The following is a 25,377-nucleotide window of genomic DNA, read 5'->3' as shown; positions in this document are numbered from 1 at the left end:
TTAAAATTAAATAAAATTTACAGGGCCAGCCTGTGGCTCACTTGGGAGAGCGTGGTGCTGACAACACCAAGGCAAGGGTTAAGATCCCCGTGCCGGTAATCTTTAAAAAAAAAAAAAAATTTAATTTAATTTAAAATCCAGTTTCTCAGTCCTATTAGCCACACTTCCAGTGTTTAATAGCCACTTGTGACACCATTTTTCTATTATTGCAGAATGTTCTATTGCATAGTGCTGGTCTAGAGGGCTCTGAATGCACAAACGAGCCATTTCCCTTGCCCTGTTTGGAAGGTCCCCGGTCCCCACAGGCCCAGCGCTGGTCAGTCCTTGAGCTAAACCCCATCATGGAGGCCCAGGAGGGAAAGACATTTGTAGAAACTTGGCTTCACCAGTTCTGCAGGACCCAAAATCTGCCCGGCCCTGAACCTGCCTTCGTTTCCACCTGAGCACATGAGTTCCTTCACCAAGCTAACCCTGGCCTGAAGACAAGCCTGTGTGCCCAGGGCCTGACTCCCTGCTCAGCTCTTGCCTGCCCTTCTTTGGGACTGCTGGTCCCTGTTCAAGTAACACCAGCAAAACTCTGGATCTGCCTGTCCAAGGGCCCCCACACCCTTGAATCTCACCGCTGGCCCAGACTCAGCCCAGACCCCTTTCAACACTGTAGCTACTCCCCTCAGGGCTCCTCATGCCCTAGCCTGGTTATGTTCTTTCTGGCTTCCCCTCTTCAAGGTGCCCTTCAGGGGGTCCCATCTGAGTTGTGACATAGCTGGAGATGTTTGTAGATTTTTGAGCAGAAAAGGAAGGGGCATGATGAAAACAATGTTTTCAAAATATTTTCCACTTTGGGGCCGGCCCGTGGCTCACTCGGTAGAGTGCGGTGCTGATAGCGCCAAGGCCCCGGGTTCGGATCCCATATACGGATGGCCGGTTCGCTCACTGGCTGAGCGTGGTGCTGACAACACCAAGTCAAGGGTTAAGATCCCCTTACCGGTCATCTTTTAAAAAAAAAAAAAAAAAAAAAAAAAATTTTCCACTTTGATGCGTGTGCTAGCTGGGGGTGGGTAGAGACTCGAAGCACAGTACAGGCAGGGTGGCTGCTGATGAAATTGGGAAAGGATGTTCAGACTCTTGATCTACGATGGCAAAGTTAGGAATTCTCAGGATTCTCCTGAGACTATCTCAATATCTCCTTTCCAATTGTGACATCTAAAAGCTCAGATTCTGCATGAGTAGAATCAAGATCAATGTAGGTTGGTGTAAAATCATTAAGGCAGAAAAAGTGGAAAACCTAGGAGGGTCTGCCCCAGCCATTCCCCCAGTGTTTTAAAGGACAGGGGTGCTCTGTGTGAAGCCCTGAACCTGAAATGAAGGCATTTGAGACCCGACCTCTCTGCGCTGTGACCACACAGGCTTACATACTCTTTTGTCCAGAATCTATGGAACCCACCCTGGGCCTGAAAGTGCCAAAGACCAAAGTTGTAGGTTGAACTTGTCAACAAAATATATGATTCTGTTTTCTAGAGTCTAGAAATTTGTTATTGGAGATTATTCTTTGGTCTAGATTTTTAAGGGTTCAAGTGCCTAACGGCATTTTCATGAAATTAATATCTAGTTTTGGCTCTAAATCTACTGACTCTGAGTTTGAGTGATTTCAAACTCTGGGCAGGGGCTGCGTCCTTAAGTATTGCACAGTGCTGAATATCAATTAGTCATAATTGCTCTGACTTGATGAAATGTGACTTTAAATAGTGCTTGGAGATGGCATCCTTATGAAACATCTCAGAGAATCAAACTGTCAAGTAGGATGCAGGCAGAAACGTGCAGCCAGAGATATGCAAAATCCCAATCTGTGGGCCTTTCTGGGAACTTGCAAGCACTGAAGGCTTCCTTTTTAAAGTACTTCATTTGAATAATGCTGCACATTTGTATGATACTTTACAATTTCAGAGCTCTTCCCTGTACCTGATTTCATGTGATCTTCACAACTCCAAAAGGTAGCAGGCCAAGCATTATTGTCCCCTGCTGAGACAGATGAAGCATATAAGGCATGCTCAAAGGGTTAACCAACTTTTGGTGAGCAGCCAATAGGAGACTAGTTGAGGATGGAGCCAGGACCAAAATCAGATTTCTGGCTCCCTGTCCAGTGCTGTCTCTATTAGACCATCCTATGAGTATATTCAGATCATAACATGCTTGACTGATCTCTCTGAGACTAACACAGATTAATGGCTTTTTCACATCAACCAACCAAATAATATGAATAACAGACCAGGGGCTTGCAAATTTTTTCCGTAAAGGGACAGACAGTAAATATTTTAGGACTTGAAGGTCATTTGATCTCTGTCAGTGCTGCCATTGTAGCGCAAAAGTAGCCATAGACAACACGTACAAATGAGCATGACTATGTCCCAATAAAACTTTATTTACAAAAACAGGCAATGGGTCATATTTGACCTATGAGCTGTAGTTTGCCAACCCCTGATATAGACAAATGTGGGGGAAGGTATTGGAGGTTCACTTCTTCCTCACTCCTGTCGATTCCTTCTTTCTGGAGGGAGCCCTTTTAACATTACCCTTGTGGCCTCTCTCCACCCTGGGGTGAGTTTAGAAGGAAAAACTGGCCATGCATAGCCCAGTAGCCCCTTCTTCTTCCCTATCTCTTAGTCATGAGCCACCTGAGGAGAGACATATCCTTCTCTGCTTCTCCAGGGTCCAACTCTGCCCTGCAGGGTGGGGAAGCCAGCCTGGCCAGGGCTCCGGGTGGGTGAGTCTGCCTAGTAATAGGGTTCAATATAAGACACCCTCTTGCCCTCAAGTATGATTCATATTCTCTAAAATTAGCTTCCTCCATAATCAGAGCAATAGTACAGTCTTCATATACTTGACTCTTGTTTTTTTTAATTGGTTCAGAACTTGGGCAAGAGAGTGGGATGATACTTGTTAGGCCCATCAGAGACCCTGCCTAGACATCCATGGATGACATTTTGATGAAGAGGGGAGGGGCAGACAGGGCTCTGGCTTACCTCTGTGGCTCAGAGCAGTGCATGTACCACGAGGTCTCCCCTTGTCCCAGGGTACCAGCCTGCACAGCTGAGCTGGAGCAGATGCCAAGTCGATAAGCCGGACAGTCTGTGACTGTGGTTTCCCAGTAATGCTGGCCACAGGCAGGCAGCTCCTCACCCAGCACTGATGGGATTCTGCAGGCAAAGTTGATCAGATTAAGCTTAGCTAGCACAGGAATTGCTGGCCTTTATCTCTCGAGCATCAACATTCACAAATGTGCACACAGTTTAGGTAGAATTCCATCCTTGCAAACTGCTTCAATTTGACTGAAGACATTCTTTGTTGTGCCTATAACTTTGATCTGATTGTCACAGAATCCTCCAAACTCTCAACATGCATTTAACATATTTCCACTGTCACATACAACATGCATATATTGCACATTGCATCTCTTGAAGGAACTGGGAACCAGGAAATAACTAGAATAATGGCAAGACAAAAAGAAAAGGCACAATCTCTGCCTTTATGGAGAGGGAGGACATACAAGGGAGGCAGAAGGGGAACATGACTTGCAAAGTTTTCTTCCAAACCTTACAAAAAAAGAATTTTCAAAACCTTCTTTAACAATGAGTTCGAGTGTCTACTGACTTTACTGGACACAGTGACCAAATGAGGTGCAGCTCTTAAATGTCAAGGCAGCTGGTGAGGCCAGAGCAGAGCAGAGTGAGGAATTAACCAGGTGTGACTAGCATGCTTTGTGGAGGCTTGTGGTCCACAGTCTTCATGGCTCTGGCCTCTTTGGATTGTCGTAGGTGCCCCTGAGAGATTGCTTAAAGGTCTTTTTTTGTCTCACCTTGGCTATTTTTTACAAAGAGCCACAGTGAAATGAACCAAAGCACTTTCAACTGTTGATGGGTGACCTTACTTGCATTAATTGCTCAGGTTTGCTTGGAAATGGCTGAGACAGCATGGAAGCATTTTTAATTTAAGCAGCATTAATATTCAGTCAGCATCCTCTCCCTCTCTCTTTAACAGATGAGAAAATGATTAATGCAAGGGAATGTATTTCACTTTCTCATGTCTTTACCCAACAACCTCATTTCAGAGAGGTGGATACTGGCAAGCCCTTGCTCTCTGGAGCAAAGCCAGGCTACCTGATATTTATGAGCTAATTTTCAGGTTAATAATAAATAAATAAAATCTATAAAATACATTACAATTACCATCAGTTATTACCTATGAACTCTTACCAACCTCCAGTCTATTTCTTTTCCTTTCGATTTTTTGAGAAATCCAAAAAAAGATAGAAAAACCTAATCTACTTCTTAAATCTTTTAAAAATAAATATTGAATTTGCTCATTTGTATATTTTTAGCACCTACAGTGTTTCCAAGCCCCATGCTAGATTCTGGGGATTCAAAGATGCATAAGACAGGGCTACTGCTTGAGGGTTATTCATGATTGAGTGGCTGACAAATGCCTGCACAAATTCAGTCCTTTTATACAGATAAGATCAAAGGGCATCAGGGCCCAGAGAACACTTGGCCGTTTCCAGGAGCAGGTAACACTCGAGCTGGGCCTCAGACAGGCAGGGTGCAACCTGGCAGGAAAACAGTGCAAGTCACCGTTGCCTAGTTTGTCGTGCTTTGTCATGAGCACTTGCTGGGCACACGAGCACCCTCAGCAGCAGGTGTTTCACATATGCTAGTTTTCGAAAGACTTTCACATACTTTCTCCCATTTGGCCATTCTGACCCTCAAAATTGCCACGAGAGTTTGCAGCAAACTGCAGGGCAGTCTCCCCCGCTTCCTCTGTGGCTGTCTCTTCTCTTTGATTCTTCCTTTTGGACGAGTGTAGGGAAAGTGAAGGTAAATGGTCAGGGCCCCTCAGACGTTCAGTATCTTACTGAGTATTTGATGTAAATATGCATGTGTGCCCAGGTGTTCTTTGGTTATTGTCTAATGTGATTGTGCATGTGCACTCAGGTGTCCTGGGTTATGGACTTAAGTATAAAGGATGAGTGGCTCTGATCCACAGGGCCCCCCACCCCTATGATGTTCCTGGGGGTGGGGGGGCCATGGTGAGGCCACTACTGCTGCTGCTGGACCTGCTGGAGGCTTCTATAAGCTGCTGCTGCCATTGCTGAAGAAGCTGGGGACTGAGCTCATGTCGTCTGCCAATGGCTCCTGGGACCTTTCCCAATTACCTAACGTGTACCTGCGTGTGATGGGTCTGGTGACCCAGCCTGGCATGTGAGGGGTCTGTGACCCAGTCGGTACAATGGGTTTGAAGGGTGTGAGCCCTAACCCTGACAGTACAAATGGAAACAGTATAACTAAAATAATGAAATGTTTTGGCTTTAGTTATGAATTGTTTGTAGCAATACAATTGGCTATGTCGGCAAGAATCTGACAATGACCCCAACCAGATAATTCGCATAGCTATTGCTTTAACCCGACAGGGAGCTACTGGTGGGAGGGGGTAAGATTCTGTGGCCAGAATTAGGAACTCAATAAAATGTCCCTCTCCTCTATTCCTTTTCAAGTGGGTTGGTTCAAAACCGGTTTGCTATTGAAAATAATGTAAGAATTACTGGACACTTTTCTTTTCATTGAACCAGAGGTAATACCTTAAAACAGCCAGTGTTTTAAACAAAACCATCTGTGCTGTATTTCCAATAAAAATATGGACACTCCAGGTTATGAACTACCACTGCCACTTTCCCTGTAGTAGTGAGCCATAACTGAGCTGCGTGTGTGCCGTTACATTCCATCCACATCCAGGCATGTTCATTAAACCAGGAACACGCCCCCGTGAGGCTGCGACACACGCTGAGCCTCCACTGCCGAGGCATCAGCCCACTTGTGCTTTCTTCTACTTACTCCGTCAGCCGTCTCCTCTCAGAGAAGCTGATCACTGTCCCACTTGAGGAAATTTGTAGAGCAGGGTGAGCTGTTTCTCTCAACAAGAGAAATCTGGTTCCTATTGCAGTTAAGAAAATAGGATTATACCATTGCCACAACATCAAGTGCTGTCCCTGGGCCAACCCCACATTTCAGACTTTAGTCTCCGTTTCCCTTGACTTCAAAATCCCCCACTCAGTGTTTTCATTTCATTCATGGTAAGGCATTCGTAGATGCCAGTGGCTGGTTACCTATACCTGGTGCAGGTACATCCTCACTGGTGTATCCTGTACTAGAGCTCACTCTCCTATGCACAGTATGCTCTTTGGACCAAGCAGCAAGTACATTACCTGGTGACTAGTTAGAAATGCACAGTCTCGGGGCCAGCCCTGTGGTTCACTCGGGAGAGTGCGGCGCTGGTAGCGCCGAGGCCGCAGGTTCGGATCCTATGTGGGGATGGCCAGTGCGCTCACTGGCTGGGCGTGGTGTGGACCACACCATGCTGAGGGTTGCGATCCCCTTACCGGTCAGAAAAAAAAAAAAAAAGAATTGCACAGTCTCAGGCCCCACCCCAGACCTACTGAATCAGAATCTGTATTTTAACAAGATCCTCAGGAGATCTGTGTGCACATTAAAATTTGGGGATGCACTGGTGTCACCTAAAGGTGAGGTTCTAACAATGAAGGTGCAGGCACCATACCCAGACTGTGGGGAAATATTTCGGGCTGGCAGCTGTCACGTCTTCTCTTCATAAATGTCAGGCTGGCCCTAACTACATCACAAACAAGTTTTGCTGGTTAAGTTAATTAAATCATTTAATGTGCCCTCCTCAACCTTGTGCCATCTCCGGGTCTAGAATAAAATAATAAAACGGTCACCTTTCCATTCCTCACTTACTTTTACAATAATTGAGAACACTCAAACATTTTTTGTTGGCATCATCTGGGTATTTTCCCCAAAATGTCATTGAACAGTTTTGTCACTTCCTTGAGTGAGCATTCAGTCATTTAGTCATTCATTTAACAAACATTGATTGGTACAAACCATGTGCCTGGCACAAAGAATAAACAGAAGAACAAGAGAGGGAACTTGTCCACAGAGTTCACAGTGTAATGGACTAGGAATATCCCCATCCTGCCACCACCCCACCCCACATAAACACAAACAGAACCACAAATTATAGCACCCTTGAGTCAGACAAGAATCATCTAGGGAGATTTCTAAAGACACAAATGTCCAAGCTCATCTCCAGATCAATTAAATCAGGATCTCTGGGAGTGGGGCCAGGGCATCAGTATTTTCTAAGCACCCTGACTGATTGCTAATGGGTAGCCAAGGTTGGGAACTTCTAAAGCAGAAAATAAAAGAAACATCTTTAACTTTGACCCTTGGGTCCTTATGACAAAATAGGTAGCACTGATGGTAGGTCGGGGGCTTTCTGAAGATGCCCTCTAAGATGTATTCTTTGGGTGGTAGAAGGGAAGGGATGGAAATGCTTGGAAATAGCTCCTTGTGTATGAAAGGGAAAGTACCTCTGGTGGAGATGAGGGCAGCCTCGCTCTGTTCACTTGTCCCGAATGCATTGATTGCTCTCACGTAGAAAAAGTAATTATCATTGGGTTGGAGGTTAACTTTCAGCTGGAGTCCTTTAATTCCAGAGAAAGATCTAAATACAAAGGAAAAATAATAATTTTAAATATAATGCCACACACTAAATAACTCATATTTCAATTCTATAGTGTATATCTTTTATTAACAACAAATAACTTATTTTCTTCCTTTTTTTACAACCACTGGAATTAACAAGCTAGATTCTGCAAAATAGCCATTTTCGACTAAGATTATTTTATCAAATCACTTCTATTCTTGTCAATTTTGCCCAGTATGTGCCTTCCAGGATGCTGTTTGGAACAGAACCAAACACTTTTTTCTAATTCAGAAAGCAGACTAATGTGATTAATGAAACTCCAAGAAAAAAAAAATATATATATATATATATATTTAACAATTTTTGTCTGAGAGGGTACTTTTGGATTATGATGATGTTAAACCAACCTATAATAAAAAGGACCCTAATTATTGACCCTAAGTGTTGATTTTATATGTGGCCATCATGCCAAAGCCACCAAAGCTGATAGAAACTGAAGAATTTTTAAAGAAGACCATATCTTTAGGGCCGAGCCCGTGGTGCACTTGGGAGAGTGCAGCGCTGGGAGTGCGGCGACGCTCCCACTGCGGGTTCGGATCCTATATAGGAATGGCCGGTGCATTCACTGCCTGAGTACCGGTCACGAAAAAGACAAAAAAAAAAAAAAAAAGACCATATCGTTTATTTATTTATTTATTTATTATTATTATTATTTTTTAAAGATGACTGGTAAGGGGATCTTAGCCCTTGACTTGGTGTTGTCAGCACCACTCTCCCAAGTGAGCCACAGGCCAGCCCTAGAAGACCATATCTTTTAAAACAAACAATTCTTGGGCCGATCCCGTGGCTCACTCGGGAGAGTGCGGCACTGGGAGCACAGGGGCACTCCTGCCGCAGGTTCGGATCCTAAATAGGGATGGCCGGTGTGCTCACTGGCTGAGTGCAGTGCGGACGACACCAAGCCAAGGGTTGCGATCCCCTTACCGGTCACAAAAAAATTCTTGCAAGAAAAGAGAATTCTAACTGCCAAAAAACCCTTCAAAATTGCTATTTCTAAACAGCCCATTTAAATGAAAAGAAAAGTGCTGGTGGTAGTACCTACTGGGCAGTGGGCCTGGCAAGTACACTGGAACAGCCCAGCCATTTAAATACAGATGGATTTGCTTTTTAGTCAAATGAAAACTTCAAAAATTTTGGAATTTGAGATCTGAAGAATGGCACCCTTCTATAGATTACGGTTTTTTTAAATTTCAAGAACAAAAACTTGTCATAATTGCAACAGAATCCACATGACTTAGAATGAGCTTTGCATAGTTTGCAGTAGAATTCAAGTTCACAGAATACCCAGACTGAAGTATGCAGTGATCAAATAGCAAATGGAACAACAGTAGGTTGCTGGTGCTTAGATAAAAAAGGATTTTAGACCAGTAGTAATATGACTGATGTGGCTATGATTAGAAGTCTAGAGCCAAAAATAAAATTCGAAAGACAATAAGAAATATGATTCAAATGGTCTCACTTTGGGTCCTAAATTTGGGATTCTCCCTACAAGTGCCACAATGCAAAGGACAGGGATAGCTTTATGTGTGGAATTTCCAGAGATACAAGAGCAAAGAACATCACCCAGAAATCCTGACACAGCAGCAAATGAGCTGAGTGCTGGGGAGCATAAGCACACGCACAGTTGGGAACTTACGATAGACCTCCTGTGCCTGGCAGGTCCTCAAATGACTCTCAACATACTCATCTCTCCATGGTAGGAGAAAGGACATTTGCTAAGCTCCAGTGCTATGAAGCAGAGAGAGATGAATTAGAGGAGACCCAGTTCTCCTCAGAAGTCCCAAGGGCTGCCATGTGAAGGAGAGGCTGGTCTCCTCCCCTGTTGTTTCAGAGGGCAAACAAACGGAAGCCACCAGGAGCCTGGTGACTGCTCAACATAAAGATGGCCTTTCCAGCTTGAGCCCTTTCATTCTTGGGTTTATGCAAGGAGTGATTGGAAAGTTTGCCACAACTAGCCATGGACAAGAATAATTTTAAGCAGGAACTGAAAAGGATCTTTATGAAGTAAAATATCATTAGGGACATAATGCTTAAGGGGAAAATATTAAAAGAATTACCATTAAGTCAGAGAGAGATATAAGCTTTAAAAAAAAAATTGGGATTAGGGAGAAATTGGTAAAGGGCCACAAAAAATGTTTACTTTGTATAATGATAAAATTTTAAAAAATTTTTAAAGTAAATAATAAATAAATTTAAAAATTGGGGGATAGGAGGTAAAATTTTGCAGGTGATATGACTGTTCATGTAAAAAACCCAAGAAAATCAGCTGAAAAACACATAATAAGATAATTCAGTAAGATGGCTAGATAGGAAACTAACACAAGAAATCAAAAGCCTTCATATACAAATAACAACTAGATAGAAGATAAAAGAAAGGTCTTATTCAAAATAGTGACAAACACAAAAATGTTTAAGATTTATATGAAGAACATTTTTAAAGATGCTACTGAGGGAAAACAGACAAAAGACTTGAATAAAGGGATAATCACATCAGTTCTTGGATAGAAAAAAATGCAAAATCACAAAAATTTCAATTCTAAGTTAAATATAAATTTAGTGTGATCTCTAAAAATAACAAATTGTCAGGGGCAGACTGGTGGAGGAAGCTACACAAGCTATTTCTAAATATTATACAAAATATAATCTAGCAAATAGGAAAAAAAGAAAAGAAAATCATTAAGGGGCAACCTAACCTACCAAGAATTCTAATTTATAGGACTATAACAATAAAAACAGTATGGTACTATGGCATAAATAGATTGATCAATAGAACAGATTATAAAGATAAGGAATAGAGCCAAATACATCATCCCATGAGTACATAATAATGGAAATTTTTCAAATCAAATGGGAAAATGATGGGATTTCTTGTCAAAATGGTTTATTAGCCATACTTAAAAAAATAAAGTTAGATTCCCTACTTCACTTTCTACTGAAATAAATTCCAGATGATAAAATATTTAGTTTTTAAAAATGAAATTAGACTTTTCTGATCTCAGTGTCAAAATGGCTGACTAGAGGTGCATGGGGTGTGTTCCTCTCACAGAAAAGGACCAGAACAACTAACAGACAACTAAATACTGACAGAAGCATCTGTGGAAGAATGTGGAAGCATCTGTAGGAGTGTAATAGGAGACTGGCAAGATCCTGGCAGAGCATGAAAGCACAGGATAGCAGCACAGAGGAGAGAGAGGCACACAGCCTCAGCCACCAAGTCTCTGCCAATGGGATCAGCACAGGAGAGACTTTCCCTTGTGGGAAGAAGGTAGGCACGGGCTCACACCAACCCCCATCCTTACCACAAAGGCCTGCAGTTCCTACTGCCATTGCCCTCAAAAGTGTGGAGCCAAGTGTAGGGAAGCTGCCTAGAATACACGCACTGCATTGCTCTAGAACAGGAGTACATATTGTATATTTCCCATGCCCCATCCTCATGACCCAAGCCAGTGCAATACAGTGCCATCTTGAAATCAGAGACACTACAGGAACACGGCCTGCCCTAAGGCCAGTACCAACTGTGCTTTCCCAGTGTTCAGGCTCCACCATCATCCCAACATACTCACACAAAAGGCTAAGCACCCAGACCCCAGCAGCTTGAAACCTGGGCCTAGGAGCAGCTGTGACTCTTATCCTGAACATCTGGGAAGCCAATCTGAGGCCTGTTAAACTGATGTGCCCCAAATCCTTGACTGGAGATTAGACAGGCAGATCCACCTCAAACAGAAATCTTGTCATTGAATAATTTATTGAATGAAATAAGTTATACCTGATTGTCTCAATAACAGAATAGATCAAGCAGAAGAAAAAAATTCTGATCTTGAAGACAGTTATTTTGAAATAACTCAGGAAGATGTAAAAAAAGAAAAAGAATTAAAAAGAATGAACAAAGCCTACAAGATTTATGGGATAGTATTAAGCAAACAAATATTTGAATTATGGGTAGTCCAGAAGGAGAGAAACCAAAAAAGGTATTGCAAATACATTTAATGAAATAATAGCTGAAAACTTCCCTAGTCTTGGGAAAGATACAAACATCCAGATCCAGGACGCTCAAAGATTTCCAAATAGATACAACCCAAAAAGATTCTCTATGAGACACATTGTAATCAAACTGTCAAAAGTTAAAGACAAAGAGAGTTCTAAAAACAGCAAGAGAAAAGTGTCAAGTCACTTATAAGGGAATCCCCATTAGACTAACCACAGACTTTTCAGCAAAAACTCTACAAGCCAGGAGAGAATGAGATGATATATTAAGTTCTGAAAAGAAAAAAAGAAGTCAGCCAAGAATATTATACACAGTAATGCTATCCTTCAGAAATAAAGGAGAAATAAAGCCTTTCTCAGACAAGCAAAAATTAAGGGAACTCATCACCACTAGACCAGCTTTATAAGAAATATTTAGGGGAGTCCTACAACTAAAAGAGAAAGAACAATAACAACTATCATAAAAACACCCCAAAATATAAACCTTACTGGAAGAGTAAATATGCAAATTAGAAATAGAAAGGAATCAAAGCTTGTCAATACAGAAAACCACAAAACTATGAGGATAAACAATAAGAGAGTAAGAAAGAAACAAAGGATACACAAAACAATCAGAAAACAACTGACAAAATGACTGGGTTATGACCTCACATATCAATAATAACTTTCAATGTAACAAATTAAATGCCCCAATTCAAAGACATAGTATGGCTGAATGGATAGAAAAACATGACTCGACCACATGCTGCCTATGAGAAACATATTTTACCTACAAAGACACACATAGACTGAAAGAGAAGGGATGGAAAAAGATATTACATGTAAATGGAAAACAAAGGCAAGCAGGAGTAGCTATATTCATATCAGATAAAACAGACTTTAAATCAAAATCTGTACTAAGAGACAAGGAAGGGCGTTATATAATAAAGGGATCAATAAAGCAAGAGGATACAACAATTATAAATATATATGCAACCAACATCAGAGCACCCAATATATAAAGCAAATATTATCAGATCTAAAAGGAGAGATAGACAGCAACACAATAATAGTTAGGGATTTTATCACCTCACTGTCAGCAATGGACAGATCATTGAGATAGAAAGTAAGCAATGAAACATCAGATTTAAATGGCACCATAAACCTGATGGGCCAAACAGACATATACAGAACATTTCATTCATAAGCTGCAGAATACACATTCTTTTCATCAGCACATGAAATGTTCTCCAGAATTGAAAATATGTTAGGCCACAAAACAAGTTTCAACAAGTTCAAAAAAAACTGAAATCATATCAAGTATTTTTTTCTGACCATAATGGAATAAAACTAGAAATCAATAACAAGAGGAACTTTTGAAACTACACAAATATATGAAAATTAAACAACACACTCCTGAACAACCAATGGGTCAAAGAAGTAAAGGAGGAAATCAAAACATTTCTTGAAACAAATGAAGACAGAAATACAACATACCAAAACCTATGGGATACAGGCAAGGCAGTATTAAGAGGAAGGTTTATAGCAATAAATGCTTACACCAAAAAAATAGAAAGATTTCAAATAAACAACCTAACAATGTACCTCAAGAAACTAGAAAAGCAAGAACAAACTAGACCCAAAATAAGTAGAAGGAAAGGAAATAATAAAAATCAGAGCAGAAGTAAATGGAACAAAGACTAAAAATACAATACAAAAGATCAATCAAATGAAAAGTCGTTTTTTTGAAAAGATAAACAAAATCAACAAACTATTACCTATACTAACCAAGAAAAAAATAGAACAGACCCAAATAAATAAAATCAGAAATGCAAAAGAGACATTACAACTGATATTGCTGGGAAAACTCAAAATTAAAAATTTCCCTTGCCTTTGTCATGCCTCTGTAACCAAGTTTGCTTATCTACAAGGCCACATGAATTCAGCCTAGCAGTTAATCAACTGCTTGCATTCCTCACTTCTGTAACCATGCTTGCTTATCTACTTAGACCACATGACTTGTGAGAAGCCAAAACTTGCAGCTGCCTGCTTCAGATGTTTGCTGAGAAACTGAAACCTAAAACCTGGAGAAGTCCACTTATAAAAAGCTCTGTTAAACCTGAGTTCAGGGTCCAGATTATTGGAGCATTAGTTCAACTGGGCCTACCATCATAATAAAATACCTGACTCTCCAATCCTCCGAGTGTTGGTTGCTTCCTTGCCAAGTCTGTTTCTGTAAGAATATCACCAAAATACAAAGTATCATTAAAGACTATTATGAACAACTACACACCAATAAATTTGAAAAACAAGAGGAAGTAAATTAATTCCTGTACACATATGACCTACCAAGACTGAACCAAGAAGAAATAGAAACCTGAATAGACCAATAACAAGTAAAGAGATTGAATCAGTGACAAGTATCCCAACAAAGAAAATCCTAGGACCAGATGGCTTTACTGATAAATTCTACCATACATTTAAAGAACAACTAATACCAATATTTCTTAAACTATTTCAAAAAATTGAAGTGGACACAGTTCTTCCAAACCCATATTAACCTGATACCCAAACCAGGCAAGGACACAACAAAAAAAAAAAAAAAAAAGAAAATCACAGACCAATATCCATGATGAACATAGATGCAAAAATCCTCATTAAAATGTTAGCAAACTAAATCAAACAGCACATCAAAAAGATTACATACCATGATCAAGTGGGTATTACCCCAGGGATGCAAGGATGGTTCAACAAACATAAATCAATAAATGTGATATATCACATCAATAGAATGAAAATTAAAAAAACACACATGATCATCTTAATAGACGCAAAAAAAGCATTTAATAAAGTTCAACATCCTTCATGATAAAAACTCTCAAAAAATTAGATATAGAAGGAAAACATCTTAATACAATAAAGGCTGTATATGACAACCTCAGAGCTAACATCATACTGGAACATGACAAGGAGGCCCACTCTCACCACTTTTATTCAACAAAGTACTGGAAGTCCTAGCCAGGGCAATTTTACAAGAGAAAGAAATAAAGGGTATCTAAACTGAAAAGCAGGAAGTGAAATTATCCCTGTTGGCAGATGACATGATTTTATATCGAGAAACGTAAAGATTCTATCTAAAAACTCCTAGATCTGATAAACAAATTCAATAAAGCTGCAGCATACAAAATCAGCATACAAAAATCAGTAGCATTTCTATATGCCAACAACAAATGAGCAGAAAAAGAAATCAAGAAAGCAACCCTATCTACAATAGCAACAAAAAATGAAGTATCTAGAAATAAATTTAACCAAGGAGGTGAAAGATCTCTACAAGGAAAACTATAAAACACTGATTAAAGAAATTAAAGAAGACACACAAAAATGGAAGGTCATACTAAATTCATGGACTGAAAGAATCAATATTGTCAAAATGACCATACTACCCAAAGCAATCTACAGATTCAATGCAATGCACATCAAACTACCAATGACATATTTTACAGAAACAGAAAAAACAATTCAAAAATTTATATGGAAAAACAACCCCAAATAGCCAAAGCATCCTGAGCAAAAAGAACAAAGCAAGAGGCATCATACTTCCTGACTTCAAAATATACTAAAAAGCTATCAAAAAAGCATGGTACTGGCACAAAACAGACACGTAGACCAATGGAACAGAATAGAGAATCCAGAAATAAATCCACATGCCTACAGCCAAATTATTGTCAGCAAAGGTGATAAGAATATACATTGGGGAAATGACAGTCTCTTCAATAAATGGTGCTGGGAAAACTGGAGATCCATATGCAGAAGAATGAAATTAGACTTCTATCTCTCACCATGTACAAAAATCAACTCAAAATAGCTTAATGACTTAAATGTAAGACCTGAAACAATAAAACTTCTAGAAGAAAACACAGGGGAAATGCTTCAGGACATAGGACTGGGCAAAGATTTTATGAATAAGATCTCAAAAACATAGGCAACAAAAGTAAAAATAAACAATTGCGATTACACCAAACTAAAAAGCTTCTGCACAGCAAAGAAAACAATCAACAGAGCAGAAACAACCTGAAGAATAAGAGAAAATATGTGCAAACTATGCATCCAACAAGGGATTAATATCTAGAATACACAAGGAATTCAAACAACTCAATAGTAAAAAAACGAATAATCCAATTAAAGAATGGGCAAAGGAGCTGAATAGGCATTTCTCAAAAGAAGACATACAAATGGCCAACAGGTATACAAAAAAAATGCCCCAGATCACTAATCATCAGAGAAATGCAAATCAAAACCACAATGAAATATCATCTCACCCCAGTTAGAATGCTATTATCAAAAAGACAGAAAATAACAAATGCTGGTGAGGAGGCCGAGAAAAGGGAACTCTTCTTATACATGTTTGGTGGGAATGTAAATTAGTACAGCCATTATGGAAAACAGTGTGGAGGCTTCTCAGACAACCACAGATAGAACTACCCTATGATCCAGCAATACCACTATGGAGTATATATCCAAAGGAAAGGAAGGAAACATGTTGAAGAGATACCTGCACTCCCATGTTCATATGGCTCTATTCACAATAGCCACGATTTGGAACCAACCTAAATTGTCCTTCAGATGATGGGAAAGAAAATGTGGTACATACACAACAGGAAACTATTCAGCCACAAAAAGAATGAAATTCTGCCACTTGCAGCAAAATGGATGAGCTTGGAGAAAATGATAAGTGAAAAAAGCCAGGCACAGAAAGAGAAATACTGCATGTCCTCACTCGCATGTGGGAGCTAAAAAAGTTGATCTCATAGAAGCAGAGAGTAGAATCCTGGTTACTAGAGACTGGTAAGGGGAGGGTGAGGGGTAAGGAGGACGGGAGAGCAGGAAAGGGAGAAGGTGGTCAGTGGATACAAGACTGTAGAGAGGAAGAACAAGATCTGGTGTTCTATAACAATATAGGGAGACTGCAGCCAACAACAGATTACTGTATAACTTCAAGTAGCGGCTAATGGAGAGGATGTTGAATGTTCCCAACACAAAGAGGTGACAAATGTCTGACGTAATGGATATGCTAACTATACTGACATGACCATTGCACACTGTATAAATGTACCCAAACATCACACTGTACCTCATAAATATATACAATTATCATGGGTCAATTAAGAAAAAATTAATTTAAAAAATTTTCTCAGAGATAGATTAGAGGTTACCAGAAACTGGGAGGAAGGAATAATGAGAAGTTATTGCTTAATGGGTGCAGAGTTTGTGTTTAGGATGATGAAAACGTTTTGGAAATAGATAGAGGTGGTGGTCACACAGCACTGTGAGTGTAAATAATTCCTTGCAATTGTACATTTTAAAATGCTTGAAATGGCAATTCTTATGTCATAATTATATATTTTACCACAATTAAAAAACCTCAAAAATTTTAAAAATGAAATTATTGGTCACTATAAAAAATATGGGGATATATTTATATATATAAAGAGACACACACACACACAGAAGGCATTTTAAAATATGACTCAAAAACTAAAATCTATTTTCTAAAGAGATTGATTAAATTTAACCAAATCAACATTATGCATGGCAAAAAAATATCAAGATTTGCAACTCATATCACACACAAGAGCTAACCTAAAAAAAAAAGCTTCTACAGATCAATAAGAAAACTGGTGAAGGAAATGAACAGTTCAAAGAAAAAGAAGTACATGGCTCTGAAACATGAAAAGATGTTCAACCTAATAATAGAAATGTACAGTTAAACTATAATAAGATTCTATTTTCTGCCTATTGAATATCAAAAGTCTTAGTATACCATGTACAGGGAAGGTTTTTTTTTTTTCTTTGACAGCTGGCCAGTACAGGGATCAAACCCTAGACCTTGGTGTTACCAGTACCACACTCTAACCAACTGAGCTAACAGGCCAGCTTATCAAGCACTTTTATGCACTGCTAGCCAGAGTACAAACAGCTATGGAGACAGTTTAGTCAAATCTCCATGGAGACAGTTTAGTAAAATCTATCAAACTTCACAATGTACATGCCTTTTAACCAATCATTCTACTTCTAGGAATTTATCCTACAAACATACTTCCATGTGCGAAATAATACATGCACAGGATGGTTTACTTTATCATTGTTGTGATAGCAAGAAAATGTAAACAACTTAAATGCTTCTCAATTGGTTAAATAAGTTAAATTATATTTTTAAAACAGAATACAATGGAATTGTTCTTTTAAAAATTGCAGCCGTTCCATATGTATTTATACTGGATGCTCATCAAAGCATATTTTTAAGCAAGAAAAGCAAGTTGGTAAAAATATATACAGTATGCTGCCATTTGTTGAAAAACTATAGGTGCTTATATATGCACGGACTGCCTGAAGGGATAAATATGAACCGGGTAACAGTAACTGCCTCTGGGGAGGGGAATTGAATAGGTGAAGTACAGGTAGAAAGGAGACAATTTTCACTGAATTCCCTATTGTATCTTTTGAATTTGTACCATAAGTACACATTATCTATCCAAAATTAATTAAAGGATTTATCTTTATGAGCTATATTACCAGCTCCGGAGTTCAGGAGGTGGTCGAATGTGTTTGCAGAATCTCAAAGGGCACCTTAGTTTGAACTTTGTAAAGTAGAATAATAAGAATTTGGTAATTCAACAATTCGTGTGGGATAAAAAGAAGGCAGGTGCATGTGCTTAAGGTAACTTGAGGGGCGGGCAATTATGGGGAGTGGCTGTTCTGTGCACCACCATGTCCAACACCTGGACGTAAGCATGCTTTCTCTTCAGTGGAGGGGGCGGCCTGTGTACAAACAACATGGAGGAACCCAGTGCTCCTGGAAGCCGCCTATGGATAGTGCTGTCCTTGCAGCACACAACAGATGGCTCAGTAGAAACTGTTTCGTAAAAACACAGTTGGTTCTCACTGGCATTCGCATTGGCAATACCAACATTCAACCAGTCAGTCAATACCATTTAATGTGAACTGTGATCAGAGCACACACTGGCCCTTTGGGACCAGCTAGTAAAGTAGTGCTTCCCAAACCTACCTGGCCAGAGTGGACCTTCTAAATTGGAATCTCAAAGGGGTCCGTGATCTAAATGTTTAACAAGCATCCCAGTTGATTTTTATGATCAGTTAGGTTTGAGAAACACAATTATGAGACAGTGCAGATGAGAAGGGGTAGGAAGGAGAAACAGGAAAAAAGAAAACTACATGAGAACGTAAGTGGCGTTAAAACAAGAACAACTAACTAAATAGCCATGGCTGTTCGAAGCCATTTACAATACCTTAACTTATTGTAAATATGAAACTTTTTGTTTAAGATGAAAATTTTGTGTTAAATCGGGATTAAGAAGAAAATTTTTACATACTGATTTTATTTTTTAAAAAACTTGGTAAATAAAAAAATTGTTCAACAGAACTATTTTTCTTTTGATAAATGAGGATATTATGAGACTCAGTATTAATATCACTGTTAGTTTGAAACAATGTAGAAAAATAACATGGGGGCTGAATACTGACAATCATGGGACTTAGGCTTTCCTGTAGCTAGAATCTCTCACAAATCAACATGAGCCAAACAAAGGTTCCAGTAGAAGGATCCTGGATTTTTGTTTTCTCTATGGTTACCCTCCAAAGCCTGAATGATGCCATTTATATTTCAGGCAGAGAATCCCAGGAGCTAGTAACATTCATTCTCCGGGATTTTCTAAGCTGTCCTTTACCACCGCACAGACACATATGTAGACAATTACTTGAGGTCCCTATAGAACTGCCTGCACAGAGTGGTGATTTAACATTATGCTTTTAGATCCCATTTTAAAAATGATTACATAGGGAATGTTTTGCATCTTTTGTAAAACTGCTCTTAAAGATAATGACTATTATCTTGTTCAATAGCCCTTATATAAAGATCTGCATAAAAAATTCATCTCAGAGCCGAATGTCAAGAAATATAATTGTCTCTTAGTGAAATGTTGTGCTTCCTTTTAAAAAAGAAATGGGTTATGTAATGTCTTTCTTTCTCCCTCTTTCTCTCTCCCCCTCTCTCCTATTTTCACTTTAGCTGCCAAGAAGTTCAGATTTAAATTTTATGTTCCACTGAGGTACTGTTCTTCACCTGTGCTTGCTGATACAGTCGCCTCACCTCTGCATTATCTGGCTCTTGTCCTTATAGGGTTGTTTTAGTGGTTCTAGTATGTCTGGGTCTTTTATTGTGAACAACTTGAATATTTCGGAAATTGACAGAAGTTAGAAGTGAAAGATCGGGTTAGGTTTCCATTGACTGAGGTTTTACTGCACAACCAGGAGGTTTATGGGATTTTAAATGAGCAAAGTCAAATTAGATTCATCTGTAAAGAAAGATTTTATTTAGGAAAAGCTGAATGCCAAGAATCCTGGGGGAAAAAATCATTTTCACATGATTGACTCCCCTTTAGAGGTCTCCCTGCGGAGGTAAATGACAACCGGGGTCAAGAAAACAATACCACATAAAGATGGGCAATTAGTTCTTAATTACTCATGAATTTTGGCCCAATCTTGTCAGAGGCCCTCCTGTCACCCTGTGAACCAAGCATGGAGCAGGAATGACCACCTCCTTTACCCACAGGTTGCCAAGGATGTCAAAATCGCTTGCTGCTGACCACTGGTCCATCATCACCTATCCATCTGAAACCTTAGTGAGAAAGTTTTTTAAAAAGAAGGAAATGCTGGGATTCCTTACTCCTGCTCAGCACTAAGTTCATTAGGAAACTCACCTTTATTTGTCCTCATACAGACGAAAAGGCAGGTGTCCCCAGCCGGAACATCCACCTATGAGAGGCAATTTTGTTTCTGTTCCACCAGGTGGGGCCCCGAAAGCTGGAAGCAGGAAGAATGTGGGCTCACAGGCCCAGTACCCAGAGCCCAACCTCCCCTGGAGGGTGGCCCAGGAAGGGACTCTCGCCCCACAGCCTTGGCCAGGGCCAGAGAGCAGGAAGCTCACTCCCGATGACTTTGTGGCATATTGAGTCTCACAGATTTGTCATTCACTACACAGCTTCTCTGTGCACAGCCCACACAGCTAATCCCTGTACTATATTTCTCTCAGTTTTCCCTCCTCCACCCACACTTCTGCTGAGTTCTCTCCACACAGGAGAGACAGAACAGCTGAGGAAACAGCAGACTGATGGAAAATTTTTGAAAGTATATTGAGCCCACCCAACCTGAGGAGAGCATTCAAAGAAAAACAGGAAGAGGGAGGGTAGGAGCTCCCTCAAGCCCCACATACGAGCCAGCGATTGTCAATCCCACCCACCCCCAATCCCAACAGGGGCTGACTGCTGGGACTGAGCCGGTGCCCACACACAAAAATATGCAAATACGTTTTCTGTGAGGATTATGGAATGGAGGCAATTGCTAAGCTATTTCAGATACTGCGTCATGGAACTTGGGGGCACACTGGGCTCATTCCATTCAAACACCCACCATAAAAGTTTCACCAGCACCTTTGGTCTTAAATTAGAATATCTGAAGGCCATCACACTGGGAGGATGAATGCAGATCTAAAGAGGGATGTATTCCTGTTCTAGCAACCAAAACTAGACTCCCCAGTCTACAGATCTAAAGAGGGATGTATTCCTGTTCTAGCAACCAAAACTAGACTCCCCAGTCTACAGGACAATCAATGCCCTCCCTCTGTGTGTGTGTGTGTGTGCGCGCGTGTGTGTGTGTGTGCGCGTGTGCGCGTGCGTGCATGTGTGTGTGCGTGTGTGTGTGCGTGTGTGTGTGTGCGCGCATGTGTGTGCGTGTGTGTGTGTGTGTGCACGCTTTAGTATTACTCATCCTTTTCTCTCTTCTTATTCCTTTCAACTCCTCTTCCTACACCAAACCCGAACTTTTAAAGCTGCCTGTTTTTTCAGGGATTGAGGGTGGGAAAGAGATGTGAACTCATTTAGCTCTTGCTCCCTATCTCTTTTGCTAGAGATTCCAGCCAGTTAGATGACTTAAAGTGGGCAATGACAAAAGGAGATTGGCTAATTCCATTCATTCATTCATTAAGCAGACCTTTACTGAGTATCTACACAGAAAAGTTTCCCATCCTCACTCAGTTTATGGTCTAGGCTCAGTCAAACTGAGCACATCAAAAAGACATAGTCTTTTATCCCCCTTACTCCCCTTCAGTGACCTCTGAATTGACTTTTGGATTTAATTTAGTGTAGGCTTTTTGCACAGAACCCAGAACCTATACAGGGGTTATATAACCAATGGATAAACAAGATTATAAATGTTCTTCCCTATGAGTGATCTATAGAAATGTTTCCAGCCCACAGATTAGACTAGTCCCACCTCCTGGCTAAATATCCAAGTACTAAAATGAACTCATTCACCATTCTTCTTTACTTTGTTGGCACAATCTATTTTTTCCCATTTCGAATAAAAGATGATCCTTAAAGCTGGCCTAACTTTTCTTATTGGTCACTATTATGTGTTTGATGCTAATTGATATTTACCCTTTCAGGTAACTCATATTTATTGAGTAGCTACAATATGCCAGGTACTGTCCCAGGCATGGAAACTTCAACTTTACATAATGATTTCTTCATGGAACCAACAAGGGGGTCAGATCAGACAACCCTTGGCTTACTGTTCTTTCCAAGAGACAAAGTAACTTTATCCAGTGCTGTGCAGAAAACCAAAGTGAAGAGCATGGTTCTAATACAATGCTAAAAAAAAAAAAGAAGGCATTGTTTGCATTTGTTGACTAGAGGTTATCAAGTTTTGAAGTTATTTATCAATTTTACTGTCAGACTGGTTGTCCACAGCTGACATCTTAGGGATTGAGCTATATAGATTGGAGTTAAAGAGTTAATGTTTTATAGAGTTTGAAACATCAGACCCCATAAGGAATGTTTTAAAGTTGGTGGTGAGAACCAGATTGGTCAAATGACTTAAGACACATGACCACTTCCAAAGAGCAGAATTTTCTTTCCCTTCTGAATTCTTCAATTGGAGAACCAAAGAGGTACGAAGGAGTTTTGCAGCCCTGGGCCTCTGAGATTAAGGATGAATTATTTCACTGTCTGTTGATGCCAGCCTGGGGTATAAGACCTTGATGAGAGATGGCTCTGATGTGGTGTGTCAGCAATAGACAGCAGATGAACAGGGTAGTAATTTGTGGCCAAGAAAATTTTGCTTGCTTCAAAAATTATCTATTGTCAGACTCAGCAGGGATCCAGAGGCTCGAGAGTCAGCCCTGGGCTGTGGACTGGACATACCACTGCACCTCCTGGCACTGATCAGTTTTTTAGCACCTAATTGATAGTTTCCAGCACAGCTCCAAACTATCAACAGGCCTCCTCATGTGTACTTTCCCTTCACTTCTAAATTTGCTGGACTGTATCCATTCAATAACCAAGGCTCTTGTACTCATATTGTTCCATAACTACGATAAACTTCTACTTATCCAGCCCCTCGTATGCTCTCCTGCAAGAAGAAAAATAAAAATGAACTCACTGGCAAAGTCTCTAATAGAATAAACAAATCACAAGCTTTATCTTTTAATAAGCTCAACTTTGGTCTTAATGAAATTGAAGCCATTCTTTTCCTACAAGTGGAACTGTCATTAGTTTCTTTGGCTTTGATAAAAGAATTCATTTGGAACGTATTGTTCATATCAAATGGACCATTTTTTTTCTTTTTCTTCTTTTTCTGTTTTTAGTTTTGAAAGCCCCAGGATAATCAGGGAAAAGAAAAATACTAATTAAAGGGGACTTGAATGGTAGTGCATTCTCTCTTCATACCTATGTTTTTCATGTGACAAAAGAAACTAAGGATGCACAGTAACTCCCAGTTGTCAGGGTGCTCAGGTGTGCTAACTCAGTCTGTTAATGACAGGAGTTTTGAAACTAGTGGAAAGAATAAGACAGATCTGGGTTTAAATCATAGCCCCAAACTCTCACTCCACCATTTAATATCTTGGCCAAATTATTTACAATCTCTGAGTTTGATATAATGGAGATCATTGCCTACCACACAGGATTGTTGAGAGGGTTAAACGAGAGAAAGCACAGTTCCTGCATGTTGAAGGCCCTCACTGGATGACATTCCCCCTTCCTTCCCCCCATTCCCTCATCCCTGCAGCCTCATTTATGGGACGACATCATGGTTCCCTCAGTGAGATGGCTACTAGGTCTCAGCCTTTACAGATTTCTGCTGATTTAAGTATCCGACTGTGCTGATATGATTTATGCAAATGCCAGCTGGGGACTGATGCCATAACAGGAATGAGTCATTTCAGAGCACTGCTTAACACAGTCCAATCTTGCCTTAGAGAGAACTGGGTTTTCCTTATTGATGGCAGAGAATGATGGGAGAGATTGCCCTGGGACTCAGACAGTCCTGATACAGCGCCTGTGGCATCAAGAGGTTTTTGCAGATAAGGTCCAGGACTCCCTTAAGTGACATTAAACAAGGGTTAGCAGCTTGGAGTTTGAAATCTGACAAAATGAGGTTTGAATCCTGATTGCCACTCACTAGCTGAGTACCCTCTCAGAGTCTGTTTTCTCTTAGAGTTCTTGTGAGGATTAAATGAGGCAACATACATAAAGCACTTAGGACAGTGACTGGCACAGCAAATGTTCAGTAAAAGTCAGTTATTCTCTCTCTCTCTGTCCTGGCCAGAGTTCACCTTTCAGATATCTGCTGATTACTGAAGTCTGCCTTCCAACAGTTGGCATGTTAACAGAGATGTTGTTTCTTGTCTATTTACTATGTTCTCACTTCTGCTGAAATGCCACATCTCACCCATGCACACCCTGCTCAACATTAATTCATCCTGTGATCATTATTTTGCGAAGGCTGTCTTCATCTTGAAAGAAAACATAATTATTGCTCAGTCATATAAAACCTCACATCATAATAAATAGTTGTTGATTGATCATGAAGATAATCAAGGCCTTAAATAACACACTTTGTTAAAAAACTATCTAATTCCTTTTTTTTGGGCACCTGATCAGTATGGGGATCTGAACCCTTGACTTTGGTGTTATAACATTGCACTCTAACCAACTGAGCCCCCAGAAAGCTGTCTAATTTCATACCATACCATTATTTCTAAGTTCCATATCCTACAAAAATAGTTTATCTCAGTAAAGTTGGTTAAAAAGAAAAACTAAAAATGTTTCTATCAGAATATGAATATTAATAATAATAATCTGAATATTCATTGTGGTACATAAAAGTTGCTCTATAAGCAGGAGATTGGAGGTTAAGAAAACACTACCTCAGTAGATGAGTTAACATTTAGCAAATGCCTAGTGGCTTCATGGCCCTTTATTGATAAATTTTAGCTTCCTCATTTTAATGAGAGCTTCAAATTTCTTTTTTCCTGGAAGAATCTCTTTAGATTCTTCATTCTCTTGGAGAGGCAGGTATGTCTCTATGATAATATATATGTAATTAGCTCCTTTGTGTTAGCAATATATCATGGAGACATTCAAATTTACATTACACACAAGCTCACTATTAGTTTCCTGACTTAGGTGGTGCATATTCTAATATAGCTAGTAAAAAGTGCATAAAATATGCATAAATCCTGTCTAATGACTCAAGTTAAATATACTTCAAAGAATGTTCTATCATTAAAATTCACATACATTTTTCTTGCAAGGGAGTTACTAGTCTGAATTGTAGCATGTGTTTTATTACAAACTTGGAGTTGGTTGATGAATAGTGATGGAGCTACAAATCAAATCAACAGCTTAATTAGCTCAGCAGGATTTTAGGATGCTTTTCTCACTTGGT

At 39.8% G+C, this 25,377-nt stretch overlaps 1 protein-coding gene across 2 annotated transcripts in view; it reads right to left on the bottom strand.

The window, feature by feature from the left end:
• The window catches only part of CMYA5 (cardiomyopathy associated 5), a 110,608-nt gene that overhangs the window by 2,550 nt on the left and 82,681 nt on the right, over window positions 1-25,377 (bottom strand). For both annotated transcript variants that reach the window (XM_063085345.1, XM_063085344.1), the window contains 3 exons: window positions 7,436-7,569; window positions 5,883-5,982; window positions 3,021-3,194 (listed from right to left, as the gene is read on the bottom strand). In XM_063085345.1, the coding sequence (XP_062941415.1) occupies window positions 3,021-3,194; window positions 5,883-5,982; window positions 7,436-7,569 (408 nt within the window). The remainder of the gene's footprint in view (window positions 1-3,020; window positions 3,195-5,882; window positions 5,983-7,435; window positions 7,570-25,377) is intronic.

Source organism: Cynocephalus volans, chromosome 2 (genome assembly GCF_027409185.1).
Source record: "Cynocephalus volans isolate mCynVol1 chromosome 2, mCynVol1.pri, whole genome shotgun sequence".
NCBI classification, from domain to species: Eukaryota; Metazoa; Chordata; class Mammalia; order Dermoptera; family Cynocephalidae; genus Cynocephalus; species Cynocephalus volans.
Note: the sequence above shows the minus strand (reverse complement) of the source record. Positions and strands in the feature narration are given on the sequence as shown.